General features: G+C 45.6%; 1 protein-coding gene across 4 annotated transcripts in view; it reads left to right on the top strand.

Moving 5' to 3' along the window:
- Positions 1-25,934, top strand: part of MAP2K4 (mitogen-activated protein kinase kinase 4) — a 69,967-nt gene that overhangs the window by 21,564 nt on the left and 22,469 nt on the right. For all 4 annotated transcript variants that reach the window (XM_089689596.1, XM_089689595.1, XM_089689594.1 and 1 more), the window contains 6 exons: positions 4,664-4,777; positions 8,871-9,045; positions 9,858-9,977; positions 10,239-10,358; positions 13,014-13,065; positions 17,606-17,733. In XM_089689596.1, the coding sequence (XP_089545722.1) occupies positions 4,664-4,777; positions 8,871-9,045; positions 9,858-9,977; positions 10,239-10,358; positions 13,014-13,065; positions 17,606-17,733 (709 nt within the window). The remainder of the gene's footprint in view (positions 1-4,663; positions 4,778-8,870; positions 9,046-9,857; positions 9,978-10,238; positions 10,359-13,013; positions 13,066-17,605; positions 17,734-25,934) is intronic.

Below are 25,934 nucleotides of genomic sequence, written 5' to 3'. Positions count from 1 at the left end.
TTGGCTGGAATGAGCAAAGGTGTGTGTGTGTGTGTGTGTGTGTGTATATATGTATGTATATGTGTGTGTGTGTGTGTATATATATATATATATATATATATATATATATGTATATGTATGTGTATGTATATTTTTATTATAATTTTTTTTTTTTTTGCACTTATCACGAAGAAGAAACCCGCTGGTGACCAAATACGACCAACAGAAAGCTCTGTGTGGGAAACAAATTATATAAATTCCTTTTGTGTACATTATTGCATGACAGCTCAATTACCAGTTAAAATAGCGCAGTGAAAAATAGCAAAATATGGCCTGGTCATGAAGGGGGTAACATCTTCCAAAGCGGATATCATATATGCCTTTCCCCAATTTCCTCCAATGGCACCTAGGCAAGGGTGACATCCTCCTGCTTCTTCTAGGCAAGTTTTTTTTGAAGAATTTAGAGCAGGCCAAATCTCATGAGAAGATGATCCAGCACTGAGCTGCCACATCTTGATATTTGGGCTGCTCCTCAATAACTTATTGGCAACAGGAAAACCTTTTCTCTAAAACCTCTTCCCCTTTTTTTTTTTTTTTTGTTTCGTTTTTGCATAATAAAGAATATTCTTTTTATTTTTTTTTTTCCCCTTTTTGGGCCTTCTATTGTTTCGTTTTTGGACATTGCATTGCTGGCAATTACTGTTTTTAATAACTAATTTTATTGTTCATGAAATCTAAACCATATAGCAGCAGATGTTATTGGGCAGCCCATTTATCACCATCCTTGGCAAATGCATTACTTTCCTAGGAATGAGTTTCCGTTGTCTGGTTCTATTTCAACATCATAAACCATATAGAAGTTCATTGGCTTAGATAGAACATGTCCAAACCCAAGAAAAGGAATTTTGATCAAGTCTTCTGCAATGTCAGTCGTGGATTTCCTCCATACACTTGGCATGTTTTTCTTTAAATTTTATAACCTAAATGCAGTATATAGCTTTTGAAAGATATCCCTTTTAATGGGAAATATTGGCTGTATATTCCCTTATTAAAGTGGAACTTTACCCATAACAACTTGATTAAAAAAAATTATGTTCTTTATTAAGGAACATACCGTATTTTTCGCTCCATTAGACTCACCTGATCATAAGACGCACCTAGGTTTTAGAGGAGGAAAACAAGAAAAAAAATATTCGGAACCAATGGACTGCAGACATAGTATAGGAGATGACCAGAGACTGCAGACATAGTACAGGAGATGACCAGAGACTGCAGACATAGTACAGGAGATGACCAGAGACTACAGACATAGTACAGGAGATGACCAGAGACTGCGGACACGGTACAGGAGATGACCAGAGACTGCAGACACAGTACAGGAGATGACCAGAGACTGCGGACACGGTACAGGAGATGACCAGAGATTGCAGACATAGTACAGGAGATGATCAGAGACTGCGGACACGGTACAGGGGATGATCAGAGACTGCGGACACGGTACAGGGGATGATCAGAGACTGCGGACACGGTACAGGGGATGACCCGAGACTGCGGACACGGTACAGGGGATGACCCGAGACTGCGGACACGGTACAGGGGATGACCCGAGACTGCGGACACGGTACAGGGGATGACCCGAGACTGTGGACATTATTATTTATTATTACTATACAGGATTTATATGGCGCCAACAGTTTGCTCAGCACTTTACAATATAACGGGAGACCATACAGCAACAATACAGTTCAATACAAGAGGGATAGGAGGGCCCTGATCCTGGGAGCTTACAATCTAAGAGAACATAGTACAGGTGACGACCAGAGACTGCGGACCTTTGGGGAGCAGAGGGGGGGAAGCGGGTACCCGAATTTGACAGGTATCCGCTCCCACTTCCGCTGAGTTGTCCTTCCTCCCAGTCTTTTGGGACACATGACAGGTCCCAGAAGACTGCTGGACCATTCACAAAGCGCAGCACTTCTCGCACATGCGCAGTGGGCACTCAGCTATGAAGGCACAAGCTCACACAGCTGTGTGCCCACAGTAAAGATGCCGACACCATGGAGAAAAGGCAGTGAGGACAGCGCTGGACCGAGGAACAGGTAGGACCGAGGAGCACAGAAGAGCCAAGCGGCCGGCCCGGTATTCTAAAACGGCGGTGGAAATACTGGGCCGGCCACTCCATATTCACTCCATAAGACGCACAGACATTTCCCCCCCATTTTTTTTTTTTTTTGGGGGGGGGAGTGCATCTTATGGAGCGAAAAATACAGTAAATTTCATTTTCATAGTTTGGCTACCAAAATTAGTGTGTGCTGTAAGTTTACTCCTGTTTCTTCTTGCCGGAGGAGGTTTTGCCAGAGCCCCTGAGCAGCAGTAGATCTTTAGGCTGTCAGCAGATCAGCCTCTACATTTTAGGTACAGTTCTAAAAAATAGCATGGGCAGAGCAGGGTGAGACTGGATTTTTAAGCAGTATAGGCACTTGTTTTTACTTAGCTATACCTTAATTTTCTGACTAAAGGTCTACTTTAATATCATGGCAAGAGATATTACACTAAACTGATGAGAAACTTCAGTAATTGGAAGCAAATCCTCAGAATGGCAGACGGCATGCCTTGTACCATCATTGGGTCCAATCGCACCCACTGACATTGTGGGATATTGTTGGAAATCTGCTTTTAAGTCTAATACTCTAGATGGCACAGGACTGATTTCCTTGCAGCAGTCTATTCAGGAAAAAATTATTTCTGAATAAATTCTACATATCTATATAAAAGCCTCAATGTGATTCTCTACTTCTGATTGTAACATTGAACCTGCATATTAGCGGTTTGCTGCTAACCAGCAGTTCTGATTCCCAATTGTTCACGGTTTAAAGTGGAACTAAACCCTTCTCTCCGTTACAGCCATGGAAGCTGCCATCTTGGACCCTGTTTGATCTCTCGTTGCCATTGTGCTGCACATATGAGCAGCAGTGACGTTGGCCATTTGTTGGCTGGACAGTTCAGATGAGAGGTGGCATAAGCCCACTGGCAACAATGACCATTATCATTGGCAAACCTTCAATGTCAATTGGTGGGTTTAGTTCCACTTTAATGGAACTGCACTGTGTGTAATGGCCACTTTTGTAGCTTAGAAACACACATTTACATGAACGTGCAAAACGTTTGCATATTGTACATCCATTTCTGGAGTGTTCAAAGTGGAATCATAAGTGTGTGACCACATCAAGACCAGTTGGATTCCCATATTTCAATCTCACCTTCTGACAGTCTGTTACAGAGGAATAAATAGAAGCCTAAAGTATAACTAGTTGGTTACATTCGGCTGAACAATGTGTAATGTTAAGAAGCCACTTCCTCGGGGAAGATACCCCAATATTTATATCCACATGGGTAGCACAGATGCCTTTATTCAATCACCATGCATGTGTCAAAGCAGATGTTGATTGCCCAAGAACAAGAAGGGGGGTGTGAGGTTTAGGAACCTCTGCTTTAGTTACATCAGTGGTCTCCAAACTGTGGCCTAGGGGCCAGGCACAGTTCTTTGCTTCTATCTGAAACCAACAATGGGAAAGAATTCCTCCCGGTGACACCAATGATGGGGTCCCCTGACATCGATGGAGAAAAATTCCTCCCACCGATACCAAAGATGGGGCATTGTTGTTTTTTTTTTCTTCTCCTTTGATGGGACATTTTCTGCTCCCAACGGCCATGGTCTGGCCACCTTGACCCTAGTTTCACATCTGTGCGGGTGGTGCTGCTGTGGATTCGCATGAAAATCCGTACATCTGCACCACCCGCACAGAGAATTGCGGACCCACGGGCGGGTGCCATTAGTTCTAATGGCACGCCGCCCGCACTGGAAAATGCAACTGTGCTGGGAACCGAGTTTCCCGTGCGGGCTGTGTTTTCAAAAGAAGTGCAGGGACTTCTTCCCTGCGTGTCACGGGCAAAACGTGGCCCGCACGGCTGCATATATGTGAACCGGGGGTAAAGTGATTTGGAGACCCTTGAGTTGCATAATACCATATGAATGTCTGCATAGGTGTTAATCGTTTGATTCAAATGGCTAAAGGTGAGGATTCCTGTGAAATCTTGCTGTAGGGAATTAAAACTCTGATTCAGGTGAATTTTCTGCAGTTGTAGTATTTACAGGGTAGCAGTTTGTTGGGAGCATCGCCTGCACTGGTCCATTACATTGCTGGTATATAACCTATCTAGGGGCGGACTGACCATTTGGAAACTCGGGCACTGCCCGAGGGCCCGGGGTCAGTAGGGGGCCCCATGAGATGCCCCTGGTACTTTTTTTTTTTTTTTTTTTTTTTTTTTTTTTTTTTCTTTCATAGGCTTTTTTGAGTTTGGGCAAGGACACGGGCCCCATGATCCCCTATTGCCCGGGGGCCCCATGAGTTGTCAGTCCACCCCTGAACCTACCTTTTCATTTTACTGATTGGTGAATTTCCCTGCATGTTGCATTTTAATTTCATCATTTTAAAAAAAATTTATTGTGCCACCCACTCCCCAAAATTTGTGCATTCTTGGTAATATGTGAATAACTATAAATACGCATGCCCCACGTGGTTGTGGTGTGTGGGGTTTTTTTTTTTAATTTTATTTTTAATTTAATATGTCGTCACCCATAAACTGACCCCCTTCCTTTTTGTGTCTCCTCTTGCCTACGAAGGATGCAGAAACCAGGTGCCGTTAGGAACCTCGAGACGTCCTACCAAAAACAGGAAGTGCGGTTCGCTGGTGGGAGGTCGTACAGCTCCAGCGAGCAGGCTACAAAAAGCAGACTGTAAGTTTTCCTTGTCTTTCTATGATGGCTGACCTGTCAAGGTGCACCTGTCCCCCACCCCTAACAGGAATACAGCCGACCATTATCATTGGCAAATACTGAATTTCTTACTCTTGACTCCTACCAGGAACCAGACAAAGCTGTATTTTTTTTGAGGGGATGGAAATGACAATTCCTACTAAAATTTAAACAAAAAAAAATAATTTTTTTTATAAAGCCTTTGGGATACAGAGTACAAATAAATATCAATATACTGTTTAAAATAATCATACAAATATATATTTGTGATTGTGTGAGGTTATGTTTATTTTTTTTTTTTTTTAGCAGTAACATGGTGTGGACAGATTTCTGCCAGTCGCAGGATGTCACACCCTTCCAGACCAGGGGTGTCAAACTGGCGACCCTCCAGCTCTTGCGAAACTACAAGTCCCATCAGGCCTCTGCCTTTTGCTTGTAAGTGTCAGTCTTGCAATGCCTCATGGGACTTGTAGTTTGGTAACAGCTGGAGGGCCACCGGTTTGACACCCGTGTTCTAGACTGTGTCTTAGAATAGCAGGGAGGTGAAGCCTCCATCAGTCAAGATGTAGTATCCCATAACTATTGTGTTTAGTTGGTTTAGTGAGCATGTAGGAGGAGAAAGGAGTGGGCTGTCATTTTCAGCTGTGTATACACACACATGGTGTGACTCTATAGTCACATGGCCGGCTCAGATGTGATGGGGAGGAAATGCTCGGCATAGTAACTCACTGAAAACTGAGCATGTGCAGTAGCTGCCAACACTGCTCTGCAAAATCCCAAACTGCAGCGGGGATATGAACAGGAGGGGGAGCTAGAGAACAGCAGGATCAACCAGGTTGCAGAATACAGAAAACGAATCCCATAGTGAATGAGTGAGCCTGAACAGCATGTAATACGCCATTTGATAGCTTTTAATGATGTTGGTCTAGTGACACTTTAACTAAACCATGAGCTGTGTTACCAAGCCATTTTACTTTAAAGATATGCTAAATGGTCAAAGGATTTGAGTTTGACACCTGTCTGTTACACCTATATGAGCTTACATAGTTAGTCTGGCTGAAAAAAGGCAAAAATCCATCCAGTTCTACCATTAAAAGAAAAAAGTTATAATCCTACACCCACAGTTGATCCAGAGGAAGGCAAAAAAAAAACAACCCAGCAAAGCATGATCCAATTTGCACCTGCTGGGAAAAAAAATCCTTTCCTGATCCCCCGAGAGGCAATCGGATATTCCCTGGATCAACTTTACCTATAAATGTTAGTATCCGGTTCTATTCTGTGTATCTTGTTGGAAATCCAAAACCTTGACAATTAATATGGACTTGCCCCCTCCTACTTTTTGCAGTTATAACATCCTCCACTCTTCTGAGAAGGTGTTCCACAAGATTTTGGGGGAGTGTCTGTAGGAATACATATTTGTGAGGCCAGGGACTGATGTTGGATGAAAAGATCTGGTCCTGAAGAAGTTCAGCAGGGTTGAGGTCAGGGCTCTGGTCAGGACTCAAGTTCCTTCACACCACACTGGTCAAACCATGTCTTTATGGAGCTGGCTCTGTTCAGAGGTACAGTCATGGTGGAACAGAGAATGACCTTCACCATATTTCCCTCAAGGTTAGCAGAGCACAATTGTCTATAATGTCTTTGTATGCTGTCGTATAACCGTACCCATCACTGAAACCACCGGAACCCAGTCATTTGGATGGGGGGGCATCACCTAAATTTGGCCATGTGTTTTTTTTTTTTCTATTTTGTTTTTTTCCTCTTGTGTAGGCTGCAGGATCTTAACATCGCCAAGGATGTCTGCTGTATTTCCGGAAATACTTTGCCCAGCTCTCGCCTAGTTTTGTGTGATGCCGTTTACTGCCTTTGTTTGTGTGGAAAGCTGCAATAAATTTGATCAGCTCAGATTTACTATACGGGACTCGGCAGGGCCCGGAATTACATTAGGGGAATGTTATTCATTGCCTCTTGGATCGTTTATCACTAACTGCAAAGACACTCTGGGGAATATCCGCAACTAATGACTGCCGATTGGTTAAAAGAATTTACCCAATTAGCCGTTTAACCATTTTAGTATCAGATTTGTGTAAATTGGAAGGCAGAATTGACACAACAGCTGATTCATTCATGGAATGCTGAAAAATGATCCATTTATCACCACCTATATTTAATGCAGTGGAAGGTAAAAAGCCAACCAATCAGCTGTTATATAACCCAAGCAGGGAAAACACATTTCTTTTTTGGGCCCCATCAGTCGCAGTCAAATAATTGTAGATGCAGATAGCTTTTCTCATAGGATAGAAGTCCCCTGTCCTCTTAGTAACTTATTATTGGCTATCATCACAGTCTTTGGTGAATAATATTAATAATTATTAAGAGCCCCTGTCTATGCTATTGTCAAGATGGTTCCTCCAAGGCAAAGGCTCATTCGGACCAATTTTTTTTTTCACAGAATCCAAGATAAGACATGGTATATACAGGCTAGGCCTTGTCATACATTTTGGTCCAGAGATTAGGCTAAATGTGTAATTCTCTACTGCAGGGGTCTCCAAATTACAGCCTGCAAGCTGGATGTGGCCCTTTGCTTGCCTTTATCCGGCCCTTGGGGCACCACTCGTCCCCCGGGATTCCGGCGGTGGGGCACCACTCGTCCCCCGGGATTCCGGCGGTGGGGCACCACTCGTCCCCCGGGATTCCGGCGGTGGGGCACCATTCGTCCCACTAAAGCCAGTGAGGAGGCATATTTTACTCCTGCTGACCAGTCTGGACCCCTCTAAAGCCTGAAGGACAGTTAGCTGGCTCTTTTATTTAGAAAGTTTGGCGATATTAAGAGGTCCAAAGTCCTGTGGAAGAAATGGGGTGGAGGTAGGGGGGAAATATGGAAAAAGATGTTTAGTGAGAGATGGGATCTTAGTAGAGAAAGGGAGTTTGGGGGTGTTACAAAGGATATGAGGGAGGGTGTCCAACCGAGGAGGACCTGTATTACGATGATAGAACCACAATAGACTAGGCGATTAATCGCAGTTCTTACATTGACCTTGGACTGGATAGTGATCAGTGTCTGCAGAACAGACTGTAATAGTTGGAAAATAATGTTTATGGTCTGTTTATGTGTCCATTCTAATTAGCAGTATGAATTGCCACCTTCCACTGTGACTCTTTTAGGGGGATTCGCAGATAATTCAAAATGGCAGACTACATTTACAGTGACTGGCAGGAACCATACTGTATCTAGATAAACCTTGAAAGAAAGTCTTCAGAATCCTCCGTTCTTCCAGAGAAAGGCAACGCTTTCTTTAAATGGCAGTGTGCATTTTATACATATATACAGGTGTACCTCGGTTTATGAATTTAATGTGTTCTCCGGGACGTTTCGTATTTCGAAAAATTCGCAATGCGGTTTCCCATAGGAATACATTGAAAACCAATTAATCCGTTCTGGAGGTCAGGAAAAAAGTTTTTTTTTTTTTTTTTTTTTTTTTTTTTTTTTAAAAGTCGCTGTCACTATAGGTCAGTGCTGATTTTTTTTATTTTTTATTTTGCATTCATCAATTCTTCTTAGGTGTGTGAGAAATTCCTTTTACAGTGGATGATGATCTGTGTGTTCCACTCAGCTATAAAAATAAATGGCTGATTTCATACCCAGGTGACATTACTGAGTTCTGTGGGAAAACTCTCCTGGAGGATGTTTTTTAGACTGCTGTTTTTAACCTTCTTGGAAAATGCTGGCTGCCTGGCAATCCATCCTATACAACTTTTAAGACCCTGACCTGAACAAGTATGGAGCCATGAATTGGGGACAGCCAGGCAACCAGCATTTACAGTGGCAGCCCCATATGATTCCCATAGCAGGTTTCCTTTTCTATAAGAGTGAGCATGGACAGGAGAATATTCTGGATGTCCAGTTTAGAACATTGTGTAAGTAGCAGCCCATTTCTGTTGTGTGTGTATATATGGGGAGGGAACTGTGCACAAGTTATATTTGGTGCTCTAGACAGCTTTTTGTCCTTTTCTTATGCTTTTTGTTTAGAGTCGGAGTTCTGTTTTAACTCTGCTTCCCCTTTAATCCGGACAGAGAGCGCTTACGAACACACAGTATCGAATCTTCTGGAAAATTAAAGCTTTCCCCGGAGCAGCATTGGGACTTCACGGCGGAGGACCTGAAGGACCTTGGCGAGATTGGGAGAGGAGCGTATGGATCGGTCAATAAAATGATTCACAATCCGAGTGGACAGATAATGGCCGTCAAGGTGAGCTGCACTTCCTACCTGAAAATACAGTGGAGCCATTTTTATAAACGTTCAATTTGCATAATATATCTCTGCTGTGAGATTCCCATTGTTACTTGAATGATAGAAAATAATTTGGCAGTTTGGAAAAAAAGAAATGGTGCGCAGAGAGAGGATCACTGACCGAAACCAGGACAAGGTGCTAAGAAAAATGTTTTGTTGACTTTTAAAGAGACCAAAAAAAAAGCTGCTGAAAGATCCCCACAAAAGAGAAAAGGTCTTTTTATGAGTCCAGTTGCTGAGGAACACATTCCTTTATACACGCCCCTCCCTGCTGACCACTGGGTGCTGCAGATTTTAGCTGTGTAATCTGCTGATCAGTTGCTTGCTCGGGTCAGCAGATTGCACAACTAAAGTGTGTACCACCCAGGAGCATGCACATCTAAAGAGATGCCAGGGATATGTTCTATCTCCTAGATTGTAAGCTCCCAGGATCAGGGCCCTCCTATCCCTCTTGTATTGAACTGTATTGTTGCTGTATTGTCTCCCATTATATTGTAAAGCGCTGAGCAAACTGTTGGCTCCATATAAATCCTGTATAATAATAATATAGTGCTTACGGACAGCAGTACAGTGACTGACACCAGCTCTAGAGATCATGCCCACACGTAACAAGTGAATGACGCTTTTGAAGTGCAGGAAAGGAACTGTCACTTTTTGCTCTGAAATAGTAAAGTGACTGCCCTTTTTTTTTTTATTTACTAGAATATCAAACTACAGCCTGAACTGTCACTTCAAAATGTCTGACCCTGTTCAATCCTTCCTTCCTGCAGAGGATCCGCTCAACTGTAGACGAGAAGGAACAGAAGCAGCTGTTGATGGATCTCGATGTGGTGATGCGAAGCAGTGACTGTCCTTACATTGTTCAGTTTTATGGGGCGTTATTCAGAGAGGTGAGTCTTCTGCCATATTCATGGCTGAAATGACTGAGCCGTGGTGAGGTGGTCTCTTGCAGATTTATGAATGGCTGACAGAAAATGGCAGATAAAAGCACATGGGCACATATTATACTTCAAGTGCCTGTGCAGACATCAGGAACAAGGTAACCGCGATAGTTCACTATCCTTGGTCAGTAAGCTGTTCAGTCCATTTTAAAAAAAAGTTTTAATATTTACAAGTAAAATTGCTAACCTACCACCTCCTCTCTGTTCCAGGGTGACTGTTGGATCTGTATGGAGCTTATGGCTACCTCGTTTGACAAATTTTACAAATATGTATATAGTTCATTAGATGACGTTATTCCAGAGGAGATCCTAGGCAAAATCACTTTAGCTGTGAGTAAATTATTTGGTTAATGGCGTATATAGTATATTTTATATATAATCCATATCCCTAGGCATTGATATACTGTATATTTGGACCAGTGTAACTACTGCAACAAACACCTAATACATTTTTAACTATTTTTCTTAATTCTACCGCAGTGCTGTACAGTGAGTCAGTCACATCAGTCTCTGCACCAGAGGAGCTTACACTCTAATGTCCTGTTACAGTCACACACTGTCGTTATTATGTATCTAGCTCTGGTATTCGCCAGTGCTGTACAGAGAAGACCCTGAACCATTTACATTAGTCTCTGTAACAGAGGAGCTTACGCTTTAATACCCCACCCGTGGGTCACTTGATATTTATTATGATTCCTCCTTTACTGTATATAGCGGACATGTTCCACAGTGCTGCACAGAGAACAATGAGCCATTTCATCATTCTTACACTCTAATGGCCAGATCAGATCTAAGATCAGATTTTTTAAAAATGGCTGCATGCATGGGATCAATGTTTAATCGCTTCTTAGTCTGAGGGGGTTACTAAAAAAGTGCAGCGCTAAAAATACAAAAATACCTCCAATCTGTAAACCAGCTGAACAAATGAAAAAAATTAAAATCACAATATGTGTGAAATGGTGACAGTCTGTGATAGGTGATGGTTACAGAAGATGTAAGTGACTTCAGCGTTCCAGGTGGCGAGGTGATAAAATAGCTAAAATACGCACTCACCAGATGCGTATTTTAATATACGCATATCAATAACCAGAGGTCCCCCTCAGGGATTGGATGGATGAGCTGAACCGTTATCAACGGACTCTCCCCCTTTTGGTATTGGCCTGTTCAGTAGTCGTCTCTCTTGGGAAAGCCCCGAGTACCACCTTGGAAACCTCTCAGGTATGGAGTCGGGTGGATCGCCCTGGACCTGGCGTTCTCCTCAAGTAGTGGTAGGCTGGTGTCAGCAATATAGGGATATCTCCTGTGCCATGGAGTGTGGGCTCTAGGGATGGATTGTTGGCTCACGGGGGAGTCAACAAGAATAATAGCCCATAGTGTAGTAATTTGATAAAAATAAATTTATTAATCCACGTGGGTGAATAGTAAATGATAAAATCAACATATGTGAATGCAAAAAGTACACTGACCATACAAAATAATAATAAAGGAGGCCACCGGACCTATAACCTAGTCTGAGGGGGTGTTTTAGGTGATGGTCGGATTTGCTGAGATACATCATAAAGATAATAATAGTAAAATATGATTTGGTTCTGTTTGTTTTTCCCGGCAAAAAAAAAAGCAGTTTTTTGTGCTGAAGTAAGCTATTTTTTGTTTAATTATATGTCTTTTATTTATTCTGTATATATGTAAATATGTGATATATTATTTTTTTTTTTTTTTATGTTTGTAAGATTTTAATAAACATTTACACTCTAATGGCCCACCACAGTTACCTAATATTATCCATTTCTATGACTTCAACATATACTGTAGTGCTGCCCAGAGAACACGGAGTCAGTCAGACACACCAGTCATCACACCAGAAGAGCTTACACTCTAATGTCCCAGCACAATCGCACTATATAGTTACATATTTCTTAATGCTGTTCAGGGAAATTGAACCAGTCACATCAGTCTCTGCTCCAGAGGAGCTTACGCTCTCTCTCAACGTTCAATTCTGTCCACAGTAGAATTGACCTTTGCTGCTGTTATACTACAGTATTTCCCGGAAGTGAGTCCCCCCCCTCACATTTTTGCAAATATTTGATTCTCTTTTCATGTGACAACAAACACTGAAGAAATGACACTTTGCTACAATGTGACGTAGTCAGTGTACAGCTTGTATAACATGGAAATATGCTGTCCCCTCAAAATAAATCAACGCCATTAATGTCTAAACTGCTGGCAACAAACGTAAGTCCACCCCTAAGGGCTCGTTCACATTTGGCTGTTTTACCAACGCTTGCCAAACGCGCCTTTTAGCGTTTGGCAAGCGTTGGTCCGGCGTTTGCAGAGCGGTTTTTAACACTCCGCAAACGCTGCATGCGCGGTTTAACGGCGGTTGCTAGGCGTTTGCCGAGCGTTAATGCCCCACAAACGCCTATAATGCAGTTTGAATGGTGTTACTGCTCCGCAAACGCCCTGCAACCGCGTCGCAAACGCCGGCTTGGCGTTTGCGAAGCGGCACCATAGACTAGAATAGGAGGCTTCAATGCCTCCTGACTCGACCAGAGGCGTCTGTTTTGCCGCGACGCAGCGCGACGCAAACGCTCCTGTAAGAACGGCACCATGTGCTGTAATGTGCAGAATTGGCAGAGGCGTTTGGGAAGCGGTAAAAACGCTTCCCAAACGCCTCTCTGCCGCCTGCACACAACGCTAGTGTGAACGTAGCCTAAGTGACAAGGTCCAAATTGGGCCCAATTAGCCATTTTCCCTCCCCGGTGTCATGTGACTTGGTGGTCTCAGGTGTGAATGGGGAGCGGGTGTGCTATATTTGGTGTCATCACTCTCACATGTCTAAGCTCAAAATCTCAAGTGTTCGACTACCTAAAACAAGAAAAAGTGTTAAAATACTATATAAAATGTATCAACAAAACTGTAACTGATTAATTCTTGCTATTTTGGTTAAAGTGATCTCGGCTGATTTCTTACTTCTTTCTCTGGCAGACTGTGAAAGCATTGAACCACTTAAAAGAAAACTTGAAAATTATTCACAGAGGTGAGTCAATGTTTGAAATATTGTCACTTTTTTTTTTTTTTTGCTAGGAAAGGTTTATTTTTGCTGCTTTTTATATGTTTATACGATAATACAAGGACCATACAAACCCAGGTAAACGCTGAATGGGAATGGAGAGCAGTGCTTGTGCAAGAAAAGTGCTCTGCTTGAAGGATAGTTGCCCTTTAAAGTGGTTGGAAACCTCAGACATGAATAAAGCATATCATCTATAGTGTGTATTTGGCTTAATCCAGAGCACTAAGGGCTAGTTCACACTAGATGCAGTTCATTGCGTGTTTTTTTTTTTTTCTGAATCAAAAATGTATGCACAGTGTTTTCCATGTGATCCAATGGCCCTGGTGCACACTCGTGCAGTCAGTTTCCGATGCAGAAAAAAAAATAGAACATACTGCTTTTTTTTTTTTTTTTTTTTTTCCTGCACAGAACCATACTGGAACATGGCAAACTGCACCGGAAATGCATGTGGTGTGAACTGGCCCTAAGTTTTATTTCTGTTTGCTGCTTCCTTCCTCTGCTATCAGCATAATTTTACTTCTGACAAGTTTTCTTGACACCAGGAGGAAAATGGTGGCAAGGAAGGGATCTCCAGCTGATTGACAGCCTCAGCTCTGTTCCTGTGTGGAGGGGAGTGTGTCTCTTCCCTCCAATCAGCTGTCAGAGCTCTCATCACTGAGCTCTGAAGAGTGTAACATCAGCTCTCCGCTTTTTTTTTTTTTTTTTTTTCTCAACTCGCAGACAAGCTTTAAAATTCTACACTTTGAAGGAATGTAAAGAGAGGGCCGCAGATAAACATGTACATTGTGTGTAAATTCTGCACTTTGGATGTAGAGAAAAGACGGCAGATAAACAGGTACAACTTATATAGGAGGATTTGTTTCATCTGCCAGTCACTTCACTGGGTATATGGAAGGGTTTACAACCACTTTTTGATACAGTGCAATAATTATTTTGGCAATTTCCATTAATTTAACAACTCCTGGGCCCCCCACCCTCCTTCACAGATGCATACTTGCCTTGGTCTGGTGTTTGTTTACATCCAGTACCGCAAGTCTCACCGGGCTGCGCCTCCATGTTACAGCCCCATAGTCTTTCTGGTTGTGCCCTGAGCCTGGAGACAACAATCCTATAGAAGTATATGGGGATGCAAAGGTTGGGTGCAACCAGGACCGTAAGACTCCCAGCGTTGCATGTAAACAAACGCCAGAGGCTGCGCCCGCTAGATCAGCGTAAGTATGCAACTATGGAGGAAAGGGGGCGGGGGGGCTCAGTATGTCAGGGCACACGGGGGTAAAAGGATAAGTGCACTATTAAAACAAAATCTTTACCTGGTGTTATAACGGGCAGTAAAGTGATGAGTGAATGTCTCCTAGCCATACCTGTGAGTGATGCAACCTTGCCGTGTGGAATGCATTGCCTGTGCGGAACAGCTCCCCGACAACAGGGTACAGGGCCAAGAAATACTCCGTTTCCACGCATCACTCTATCAATGGTGACATTGCGGCATTTCCTTCAGAGAGGGTGACTTGACCCATCCTGGCAGTGACAGATCGATGCATGGACGCAGTATTTTCTTTGCACTCCTTAGCGATACCACTGACTGGGTAGTCGGTACACCGAGGGTCCGCAGTGCAAGACCGTCAGCTATGATCTGATCTTTCTGCTGTAACGAGGTACATCACAAAAAAGATTCTTTGTTTTCTGTGCACTTTAACCGCCTCCCACCCGCCATATAGTAAAATGACGGACGCAAGGTGGTTCTCTCCTTCTGGGAGGACGCCATATGACGTCCTCCCATTCTAACCGCGCATGCTTGGCTCACGGATTTGCGGTGCGCTGTGTCCCTCGGACACTGCGGATCGCTGATCCACGGAAAAAGAGGCGACGATGTTGGCTCGGTCCTGTGATCAGCTGTGTCCAATCACAGCTGATCACATGTAAACAGGGAAATGCCGGTTATCGGCATTTCTCTCCTCACGAGCTGTCACGCTGACAGAGGAGAGGAAAGCCGGAAATCGGCAATCCTCGGAGGGGACATGTACACAGATCATCAGAGCACTGGTGATCAGTGTGTCCTGATGATCTGTGTAGCCCCACCTGTCAGTGTCCATCAGTGCCAGCTCTCAGTGCTCATCCATGCCACCTGCCAGTGCCACATCATTGCCACATATCAGTGCCCATCTGAGCTGCCTTTTAGTGTCACCTATCAATGCCAGTCAGTGCCACCTATCAGTGCCCATCAGGGATGCCTGTCAATGCTCATCAGTGCCACCTACCAGTACCTCCTCATCAGTGCCACCTATCAGTGCAGCCTCATTAGCGCACATCAGTGAAGGAGAAAAATCACTTATTTTACAAAATTTTATAACAAAAACTCAGAAGAAACGGTTTTTGTTTTTTTTAATTTTCAGTGGTTTTTGGCTTAAGAAAAAATAAAAAAAAGCCTGGGCAGGAAGGAGGTATAAGTGCCCTGTAGGCGAGGGGTTAAAGCAGAACTTCAGACATTCTGCTGGGGAAGGTGTGTCCTGTGGGGTCTTATTGTAGAAAGAGTCATATGAAACATTGGGACGCCTGAACGCATTTACAGTGGCAGCCAGATGACGTGGTTCCTCCTCGCCCTCAATTTCTCGCTCTTTGACATACCGATGACAAAAGTATTTGTTGGCAGCAATGCCCTGCTCCCCCTCTTCGGGATACCTAGATGATGTATGTGCTAGGAAACCTGATGCACCTAAACGCGTGTCAACACTAGGCACGTTTGGTGCTTGAGCATTCCGTTCAATAGCCAGAATAAATTAGTGTTACTAAACCCAGGGCCCTGCATTGAATACATCCGCTCTCCCACAGTACACAGAACATGGAAATGCAATCATTTTAGTACATATAAACTGCTAAATACCTTTTCCCATTAGCAGTTAGAGCAGTCTTGTGACTTCTATCAGTGTCCAGCAGAGCACTGGTTAAAGCTTGTAAGAGGAGTTTTCATTCTCCCCTGATTGTCCTATGAGGCTTCATAACCTAGGTGCTGATTGGCCCGGTGCTTATCCCATGCACTCTCCCAAGAAGGGGGAGAAAAAAAAGCAATACACACCAAACTGAGCATGTGCAGAGTGACTCCACACGATATGTCTTATCTGAAGATCAGAAGGGGACACTGGAAGAAGGGTAGGATCAGAGGGGAACACTGGAAGGAGGAGAGGATCAAAGAAGTCGGGATCAAAGCACCTTTTTACACAATGCAGATGATTAACCCCTTAGGTTCCACAGTGAGTATAACAAGCATGCTTTACTGCATCTACAGACTGATTGTACTGTGGGGGGTTTAGTAACCCTTTACCGTCCAAGCGCTTGATGCACCTAAACGCATTACAGACATTTACAAGTGTGTTTTTTTTTTTTTTTTTTTTTTTTTTTTTGTGTGTGTGTGTGTGTGTGTGTTTTTGCAAAAAAAAAAAAAACACAAAAAAAACAAACACACTTGTAAATGTCTGTAACACGTTTACTGTCCAAGCGCTTGATGCACCTAAAGTGTTACTAAACCCCCCACAGTACAATCAGTCTGTAGATGCAGTAAAGCATGCTTGTTATACTCACTGTGGAACCTAAGGGGTTAATCCTCCGCATTGTGTAAAAAGGCTGTTTGATCCTGAATAATCTGATCCTCTCCTTCCAGTGTTCCCCTCTGATCCTACCCTTCTTCCAGTGTCCCCCTCTTATCTCCTGATAAGACATATCGTGTGGAGTCACTCTGCACATGCTCAGTTTGGTGTGTATTGCTTTTTTTTTTTTTTTTTTTTTTTTAATTTCTTTTGCCAAAATTCTGCTGCCAGAAGGAAAGGTATCAAGGAGAGATGGCCAAAGTGTCCCAGTTTGCAGGAGGCCTTACAATGTAATATTTCTGTTCCTTCTCATGTACTTTATCCTGCTGGTAAGACTTCTGAGCAGGTTTATTACAGTTGCTCTGATCTGCACCTTTTGGAAAATGATTCAGTTTCCCCGCCGAGAAGTTGTTAAATCAATGGGGGCTCAGTACGTAATGATGGATAATATTGTCCCAGATGTTGGGTCGGCTACCTATGAGCAACAAATGGGCGGCACAGTGGCTTAGTGGTTAGCACTTCCACCTGGCAGTACTCGGGTCGTTGGTTTGAATACCAACCATGGCACCACCTGCCTGGAGTTTGCATGTTCTCCCTGTGCCTGCGTGGGTTTCCTCCGGGTACTCCGGTTTCCTCCCACACTCCAAATATATGCTGGCAGGTGAATTGGCTCCTGTCTAAATTGTCCCTAGTATGTGTATGTATGAATGTGGGTTAGGGACCTTAGATTGTACACCCCTTGAGGGTTAGGGACCTTAGATTGTACGCCCCTTGAGGGTTAGGGACCTTAGATTGTACGCCCCTTGAGGGTTAGGGACTGATGTGAATGTACAATATATATGTAAAGCGCGGAGTACAATGACGGCGATATATAAGTACCTGAAATAATAATAATGGTAAACTGGTATTTTGTTGTCCTATTGCAGACATCAAACCTTCAAATATCCTTCTGGACAGAAATGGAAATATTAAGCTGTGTGACTTTGGCATCAGCGGGCAGCTTGTGGACTCCATTGCCAAGACGAGGGATGCCGGCTGCCGGCCGTACATGGCGGTGAGTACGAGAGTCTCGGCTGTGATGTGATTTGTCTGATGAAGCATCTCAGTGTAACCAGCGGCCTGGCGGTCCGTTTGCACAAATGGGTCTGTTCATGTGTTCGTATTTGCTTCTGTTGTCTTCAGTGGAGGTTAAGATTTGTGACTTTACTTGCTGCATGCTTGTCAATGACCCAAAATATTGAAGCCAGGAAAGTAGCCATTTCAAGGTGAGATTTCAGCAGTGGCAGTCCTGAGTTTCTTTAATGACAGGTTCACTTTATACTCCTGCCGGTGGTGACTCCTGGGCTGATCGTTGTGGTGTTGGTACTCACCGTTACTGCGCTCAGTGCTGAATGCACATGGGTTGCTGCGTGGGGGAATGAAGGTGCCCTGTGCTCCTGGCCTCTGTTTTCCATGTAAAGTTGCTGTGTTCTGTGCGCACCTATTTCACGCAGCGCATCAGGGAGCGCAAAACCGGAAAAGCACTTGGACAGCAGGAATAGTCACTATACACAACATATGTTAGTATTGTATAGAGAAGGGGTTTCCATACTAAAAACATGTGGACCAGATCCAGCCCGCTACAAGTGTTTGAGGCCCACAGGTGGGCCAGTGGATATTGTCAATATGCACAGATTGAGGATTCGGGTCGGCAGAGGTTGTCTGTGGTCTTTGCTTCTACCTTGATGTAAGGGGGGGACTCTGATGAGAACTCTGATTGGGATCCTGTTATGTAAGGGGCGCTGTGATTGGGGGCCCTGGTATAAGGAGGCACTGTGATTGGGGGCCCTGGTATAAGGAGGCTCTCTGATGGGGGCCCTGGTATAAGGAGGCGCTGTGATTGGGGGGCCCTGGTATAAGGAGGCGCTGTGATGGGAGGGCCCTGGTATAAGGAGGCGCTGTGATGGGAGGGCCCTGGTATAAGGAGGCGCTGTGATGGGGGGGCCCTGGTATAAGGAGGCGCTGTGATGGGGGGGCCCTGGTATAAGGAGGCGCTGTGATTGGGGGGCCCTGGTATAAGGAGGCGCTGTGATTGGGGGGCCCTGGTATAAGGAGGCGCTGTGATGGGGGGGCCCTGGTATAAGGAGGCGCTGTGATGGGGGGGCCCTGGTATAAGGAGGCGCTGTGATGGGGGGGCCCTGGTATAAGGAGGCGCTGTGATGGGGGGGCCCTGGTATAAGGAGGCGCTGTGATGGGGGGGCCCTGGTATAAGGAGGCGCTGTGTTGGGTGGGCCCTGGTATAAGGAGGCGCTGTGATGGGGGGGCCCTGGTATAAGGAGGCACTGTGATGGGGGGCCCTGGTATAAGGAGGCGCTGTGATGGGGGGCCCTGGTATAAGGAGGCGCTGTGATGGGGGGGCCCTGGTATAAGGAGGCGCTGTGATGTGGGCTCTAATTTGTAATTAAATTTTTTATTTTTTTTGCCTGGGAATATTTTTAAAATATACTATGTGGCCCTTGTATTGAACAGTTTGAAGACCCCTGGTATGGAGATTAAAATGTGTGCTTCCTTATGAAACTGCCTCCCTGTCATTGGGCCTGTAGCTAACCGGTGCTCTCTGGCTGTGTTGGAGCACTTCCCATTCATACGAATGGAAAAGTATGTTGGCACCGACACAGGCCGGGTTGTCAGAGTGTACTATGAGACAGAACATTGCAGGGGGGTTTAAGATTAAATTTCCTCGGTTTTTACATTTTCTTTTTTTTATTTTTCTTTTCTCCTTGGTGATTGGTTCCTAGGTCTTACATGTTGGTGAGCCTTGGTGCTGTTCTCCAACCTTTATACAGAACCATTGCTGTGCTATGTAAAATACGTTGTGTTTGGAGGCAGAATGGATTCTTCTTCCTTTTTTTTTTTTTTTTTTTTTTTTTTCCTCGTATTCGTTTTATTTTGAAGGGTTTAGTTGAACTATATAATGGTGCTCTTAACCTCTTCCCTACTGTGCTATAGCCGAACAGCTACAGTGCAGTTGTCTAGTTCTGAGAGGACTTCCATGGACGTCATTCCAGAACACGCCCCCAGCTGCTCGCACCTGGCGCCACCCGTGATCACTTTGTCCTACGGACACAACTGATCACATGATGATATGGTAAACGGCCAATCACAGCGGCCTTTTAACACGTGATCAGCTGTGACCATTGGCACAGCAGATCACCAGGTAAATACAGTTGCCGGTTATCGTCTGCACTTTCTTCATGCTGTCACAGAGTGAGGAAAGTACTGCCGATAACCAGCAATTGTCAGAAGTGATCGGCACTGATGATCTGTGCTGCCCAGCAGTGCCCTCAGTGCCTCCTATCAGTGCAGCCTCATCAATGCATCAGCAAAGGAGAAAAATTACCTGCTTGCAAAATTTTATAATAGGAACGTAAAAAAACTTTTTTTTTTTTTTTTTTTTTTGATTTACAGCATAAAAAATAAAACGCAGCGACGATTAAATACCACCAAAATCTCTATTTGTGTGAAAAAAATTATAAAAATTTCATATGAGTACAGTGTTGCATGACCGCACAATTGTCATTCAAACTGTGACAGCGCTGAAAATTGGCCTGGGCAGGAAGGGGGTATAAGTGCCCGGTAGACAAATGGTTAAGGTATGATGTTGATGGGCATTCTTGTCAAACGCAGTCATTTTTTTGCAGCTCAAAGATCAAATGCACCTCAGTGGGACCTCCTACATCCACAGCCTAATGCTCAGTGCACACTATTGCGGCTCTGCGAGTCACATTTTGCTCGGGTATGGCAACCCATTCATTTGAATGGCCTACAGTATAACGTTCCTGCACCACGTTTAAACTGCAGTGGTTCCCATACCTGCAATTGCACTGCATTTTTGGAGGGCGAGAGTAGAGTGGAGATACTGGAATAGATTTCAACTTTTTTTTTTTTACTCTTTTTAACCACCTCCCGTCCAGCCATTGTACATAAATGGCCGGACGGTGGCAGTGCAGGGTCAGGTGGCCGTTTATAAACGGTCTCCCCGCCCCCTGCTTGTGCACGCTCCCTGGGAGCACGCAGCACCGCGATCCGGTGCCCGCGGTGTCCTCCTGACACAGCGGTACACCAATCGCCGTATGGGACCTTGCAGCGAGGTCCCGATCATGTGATCACTGATTGGCCACATGCAGAGTAGTAAGCAAGATGTCACTTCTGACATTGCTTACTACGTGTGAAATCTGTGAATGATCACAGAGGTCACATGGTACAAGGCTATTCACAGTAGCCTTGTACCATATTGACAAGCTGTGACCAATCACAGCTCACACAGTAGTTCTCAATGGCCCAGCCTTTATGGGTGTAAAAGCAATCCGTGTAATAAAAAAAAAAAAAAAAAATCTTCCTCACCCCCCACAAGTAGTACAGTGACGCCATGGTGACACTGTACTGCTAGGGTGACCGTATGTAGAATAAAAAAATATATAAAAAAAGTTTAAAAATTATAATTTTTGATTTATAAACTTTTTTTTTTTTTTACTAAAAAGATAACGGAATACATTTTGGCCAAGATTTATGATGAAATATTAATTTGCAAAATTTTATAAGAAAAACACTTTTTTTTTTTCAAAATGTTTGGATAGTTTTCATTTACATAGCAAAAAAAATTAAAAATCCCAGCGGTGAATAAATACCACCAAAATTAAAGCTTTATCTGTCTAAAAAAAGAAAATGCTAAAAAATTCATATGGGTACAGTGTTGCATGACCGCGCAATTGTCATTCAAAGTGTGATGGCGCTGAAAGCTGAAAATTGGCCTGGACTGGAAGGGGGTGAAAGTGTCGGGACTGGAAGGGGGGGGAAAGTGTCGGGACTGGAAGGGGGGGGGGAAAGTGTCGGGACTGGAAGGGGGGGGGAAAGTGTCGGGACTGGAAGGGGGGGGGAAAGTGTTGGGACTGGAAGGGGGGGGGAAAGTGTTGGGACTGGAAGGGGGGGGGAAAGTGTTGGGACTGGAAGGGGGGGGGAAAGTGTTGGGACTGGAAGGGGGGGGGGGAAGTGTCGGGACTGGAAGGGGGGGGGGGGGGAAAGTGTCGGGACTGGAAGGGGGGGGGGGAAAGTGTTGGGACTGGAAGGGGGGGGGAAAGTGTTGGGACTGGAAGGGGGGGGGGAAGTGTCGGGACTGGAAGGGGGGGGGGGGGGAAAGTGTCGGGACTGGAAGGGGGGGGGGGAAAGTGTCGGGACTGGAAGGGGGGGGGGGAAAGTGTCGGGACTGGAAGGGGGGGGGGGGAAGTGTCGGGACTGGAAGGGGGGGGGGGAAAAGTGTCGGGACTGGAAGGGGGGGGGGGAAAAGTGTCGGGACTGGAAGGGGGGGGGGGAAAAGTGTCGGGACTGGAAGGGGGGGGGGGAAAAGTGTCGGGACTGGAAGGGGGGGGGGGGAAAAGTGTCGGGACTGGAAGGGGGGGGGGGAAAAGTGTCGGGACTGGAAGGGGGGGGGGGAAAAGTGTCGGGACTGGAAGGGGGGGGGGGAAAAGTGTCGGGACTGGAAGGGGGGGGGGGGAAAAGTGTCGGGACTGGAAGGGGGGGGGGGAAAAGTGTCGGGACTGGAAGGGGGGGGGGGAAAGTGTCGGGACTGGAAGGGGGGGGGGGAAAGTGTCGGGACTGGAAGGGGGGGGGGGAAAGTGTCGGGACTGGAAGGGGGGGGGGGAAAGTGTCGGGACTGGAAGGGGGGGGGGGAAAGTGTCGGGACTGGAAGGGGGGGGGGGAAAGTGTCGGGACTGGAAGGGGGGGGGGGAAAGTGTCGGGACTGGAAGGGGGGGGGGGAAAGTGTCGGGACTGGAAGGGGGGGGGGGGAAAGTGTCGGGACTGGAAGGGGGGGGGGGGGAAAGTGTCGGGACTGGAAGGGGGGGGGGGGAAAGTGTCGGGACTGGAAGGGGGGGGGGGGAAAGTGTCGGGACTGGAAGGGGGGGGGGGGGAAAGTGTCGGGACTGGAAGGGGGGGGGGGGAAAGTGTCGGGACTGGAAGGGGGGGGGGGGAAAGTGTCGGGACTGGAAGGGGGGGGGGAAAGTGTCGGGACTGGAAGGGGGGGGGGGGGGAAAGTGTCGGGACTGGAAGGGGGGGGGGGGGGAAAGTGTCGGGACTGGAAGGGGGGGGGGGGAAAGTGTCCGGACATGAAGTGGTTAAAAAGAGGAACTCTGGGCAGACTTTGTATTCCCCCATACAGTGGGGCTGTGTCTGCTCAGCATGGGTTACCAGTTTGGCCTGGACAGGAAGGGGGTGGAAGTGTCCGGACTTGAAGTGGTTATACTAGTGTCACTTTTATTTGCACTCCAGCCCACCCCCAGTGCTACAGCTCACAATATACATATGTCTGTCCTCTGGTTTGTGGTGATAAATGTCACAGGACTTGTTTTTCGGTGGCATGTTGACAGCCCATTTCTTCCTGAACACGACACGCCTGTCCCCCTTCAGTTGTGTTATGAAGGATCATTCTTGACCATTGTGTGGTTTTCCTGCAGGGCTCTGGCCGTATGTGGACTGGGGTGGATGCCATCCTTCGATTTCTGTCCACTCTTTGGACATACATGGTGATCCAATTGCTCACAACCTACTGGCCCTTTAAGGCATTTATTTTTGCGTTCCATCTGAGGTCACTAGTATCTGGTATCTCTCAGTTTCCGAGCCAAGTTTGGCAGTTAAGTGAAGGCAGCGGGGACCCGGCAGGCCTCCACGTCACTGGGAACATGTTGGGTCATTCCCAGAGTGAGCTCAGCACAGAGGAATGCTCAGTCCGCGAGGCCAGGACTTCCTATCCGAATAAAAATAGAGGTGACGTCGGATTCTGGCAACAGATGGTTCACTCTTCACTAGCGTGATGAGTCAGTCCGCTCTGCTATTACATAATAAACGGCCTATTTATCAACATCAGCAAAGAGGCGACTCTGCCCACAGCTGGAGCATGACTGCTGGTTTTAGTTCTTTATTTAAAGGACCACCCCACCCGAAATCAAACTGCCGTAGTATGTGATGGAGATGATGATGATGGGTAGCACAGTGGCTAAATGGTTAGCACTTCCGCCTGGCAGTACGAGGGTCGTTGGTTCGAATCCCAACCATGACACCACCTGCCTGGGGTTTGCATGTTCTCCCTGTGCCTGTGTGGGTTTCCTCTGGGTAATAAAATGGCAGTGCAGAGCTAAAACAATATTTTATGGTCATAAAATTAATAAAAATGCTGTATAAAAAGTTCATTAAAAATAAAGTGACTCTTAAGGTGCTTTCAATTCTGATACGTCTGTGCTTGTGCAGTGATATGAGGTGAATTGCGCACTCACCAGACGTGTAATTAATATGCGCCAATAAGATAATTTCCTGGAGTCAAGGTAGGTATGGTATTAAGGTGACTTCCCTCTGAAGGGCAGGGTGGTGGGATGATCAAATCCTGGGACTTTAAATACTGACCCAACACAGCCAGAGCTCCCCTTTAGGGGTAAGTGGATGCTGCTTCCTGGATAGGCAGGAGGATCCCTCTGGGTACTGGGATGGATCAATCTCACACACCGGGTACTCCGGTTTCCTCCCACACTCCAAAGACATGCTGGTAGGTGAATTGGATCCTGTCTAAATTGGAGAGAAGAAGAAGCGCCTCTAAGTGCAGCAGACCAATTTATCATATCATAAAAGTAGGAACACTCACTTAGTGGTAGAGTAATACAATCATTTTGGGTATTGTGGTGTAGAACGGCTGTCACTGGTGCCTGTAACGTCCACGTCTCAATGGTGGGGAGCGTGGTTGCAGGAGGGAGACAGATGTGGAGCCGGCTGGCATGCACATACTCCTCAAGATGGCGGCTGGAACGCACGCTGAACAGCAACGTAGGCGTGATGACGTCAGTGACCAGAATGCAATGTGACGCGTTTCGGAGAATGCGCTGTCCTCTAGTGGCGGAAGCGTGCTCCTTTTCTCAAGCAGTCCCCAGGTCACCCGGACTATCACTACTAGACTTTTCGGACTTGGTCCAGTATTTGAATCCTAACCCTGGCACCACCTGCCTGGAGTTTGCATGTTCTCCCTGTGTCTGTGTGGGTTTCCTACGGGTACTCCGGTTTCCTCCCACGCTCCAAAGACATGCTGGTAGGTTAATTGGCTCCTGTCTAAATTGTGCCTAGTATGTGTATGTATGAATGTGAGTTAGGGACCTTAGATTGTATGCCCCTTGAGGGTTAGGGACCTTAGATTGTACACCCCTTGAGGGTTAGGGACCTTAGATTGTACACCCCTTGAGGGTTAGGGACCTTAGATTGTACACCCCTTGAGGGTTAGGGACCTTAGATTGTACGCCCCTTGAGGGTTAGGGACCTTAGATTGTACGCCCCTTGAGGGTTAGGGACCTTAGATTGTACACCCCTTGAGGGTCAGGGACCTTAGATTGTACACCCCTTGAGGGTTAGGGACCTTAGATTGTACGCCCCTTGAGGGTTAGGGACCTTAGATTGTACGCCCCTTGAGGGTTAGGGACCTTAGATTGTACGCCCCTTGAGGGTTAGGGACTGATGTGAATGTACAATATATATGTAAAGCACTGCATAAGTTGATGGTGCTATATAAGTACCTCAAATAAATAAATAAATTTGTGCTTTATTATCATTTCCTTTTTTCACTTTTCCTTCCTATCTAAATTGTCCCTAGTATGTGTATGTATGAATGTGAGTTGGGGACCTTAGATTGTACACCCCTTGAGGGTTAGGGACTGATGTGAATGTACAATATATATGTAAACTGCGGCACTATACAAGTACCTGTAGTAATAATAATAATGTTCAGAGCTGTACATAGAAAGCCCCATCCATTGTACAACCATGTCAATAATTGATGGTTATTGGGAGCTCAGCCTGGGGCCTTTGGTGTCCAAAGATGGCTATTTGACAAGCTGGAAAATCTGTTTTTGTGAGAAAAAGTAACAAAACTGCCATCGGTGTCTCCCATTGGATGTACCGGGACCTATCTGTGCGCTGCGGAAAATTGGGAGCAGGATCAGGCATTAAGGTTATTGATCAAGACATTGGGAGATGGTTATCAAGCAAATTGATAAGAGACAAATCAGGCTGCCTCTCCCATATGCAAAGTCTCTGCGACAGGTTTACGCGGTATTTGCGACCCACGCACCTGAATTCCTGGGCAGCCAACTGCGACAGATCTATTTTTGGAGGAGACAGATCTGCTCTCTGAGCAGACCCGTAATTAGGATATGGGGTCAGAGTTCATATGGTGACAGTATGTGTGTG

Source organism: Staurois parvus, unplaced genomic scaffold (genome assembly GCF_062004578.1).
Source record: "Staurois parvus isolate SC_StPar_1 unplaced genomic scaffold, SC_StPar_1.0 ptg000487l, whole genome shotgun sequence".
NCBI classification, from domain to species: Eukaryota; Metazoa; Chordata; class Amphibia; order Anura; family Ranidae; genus Staurois; species Staurois parvus.
This window is presented reverse-complemented; position numbering and strand designations above follow the sequence as displayed.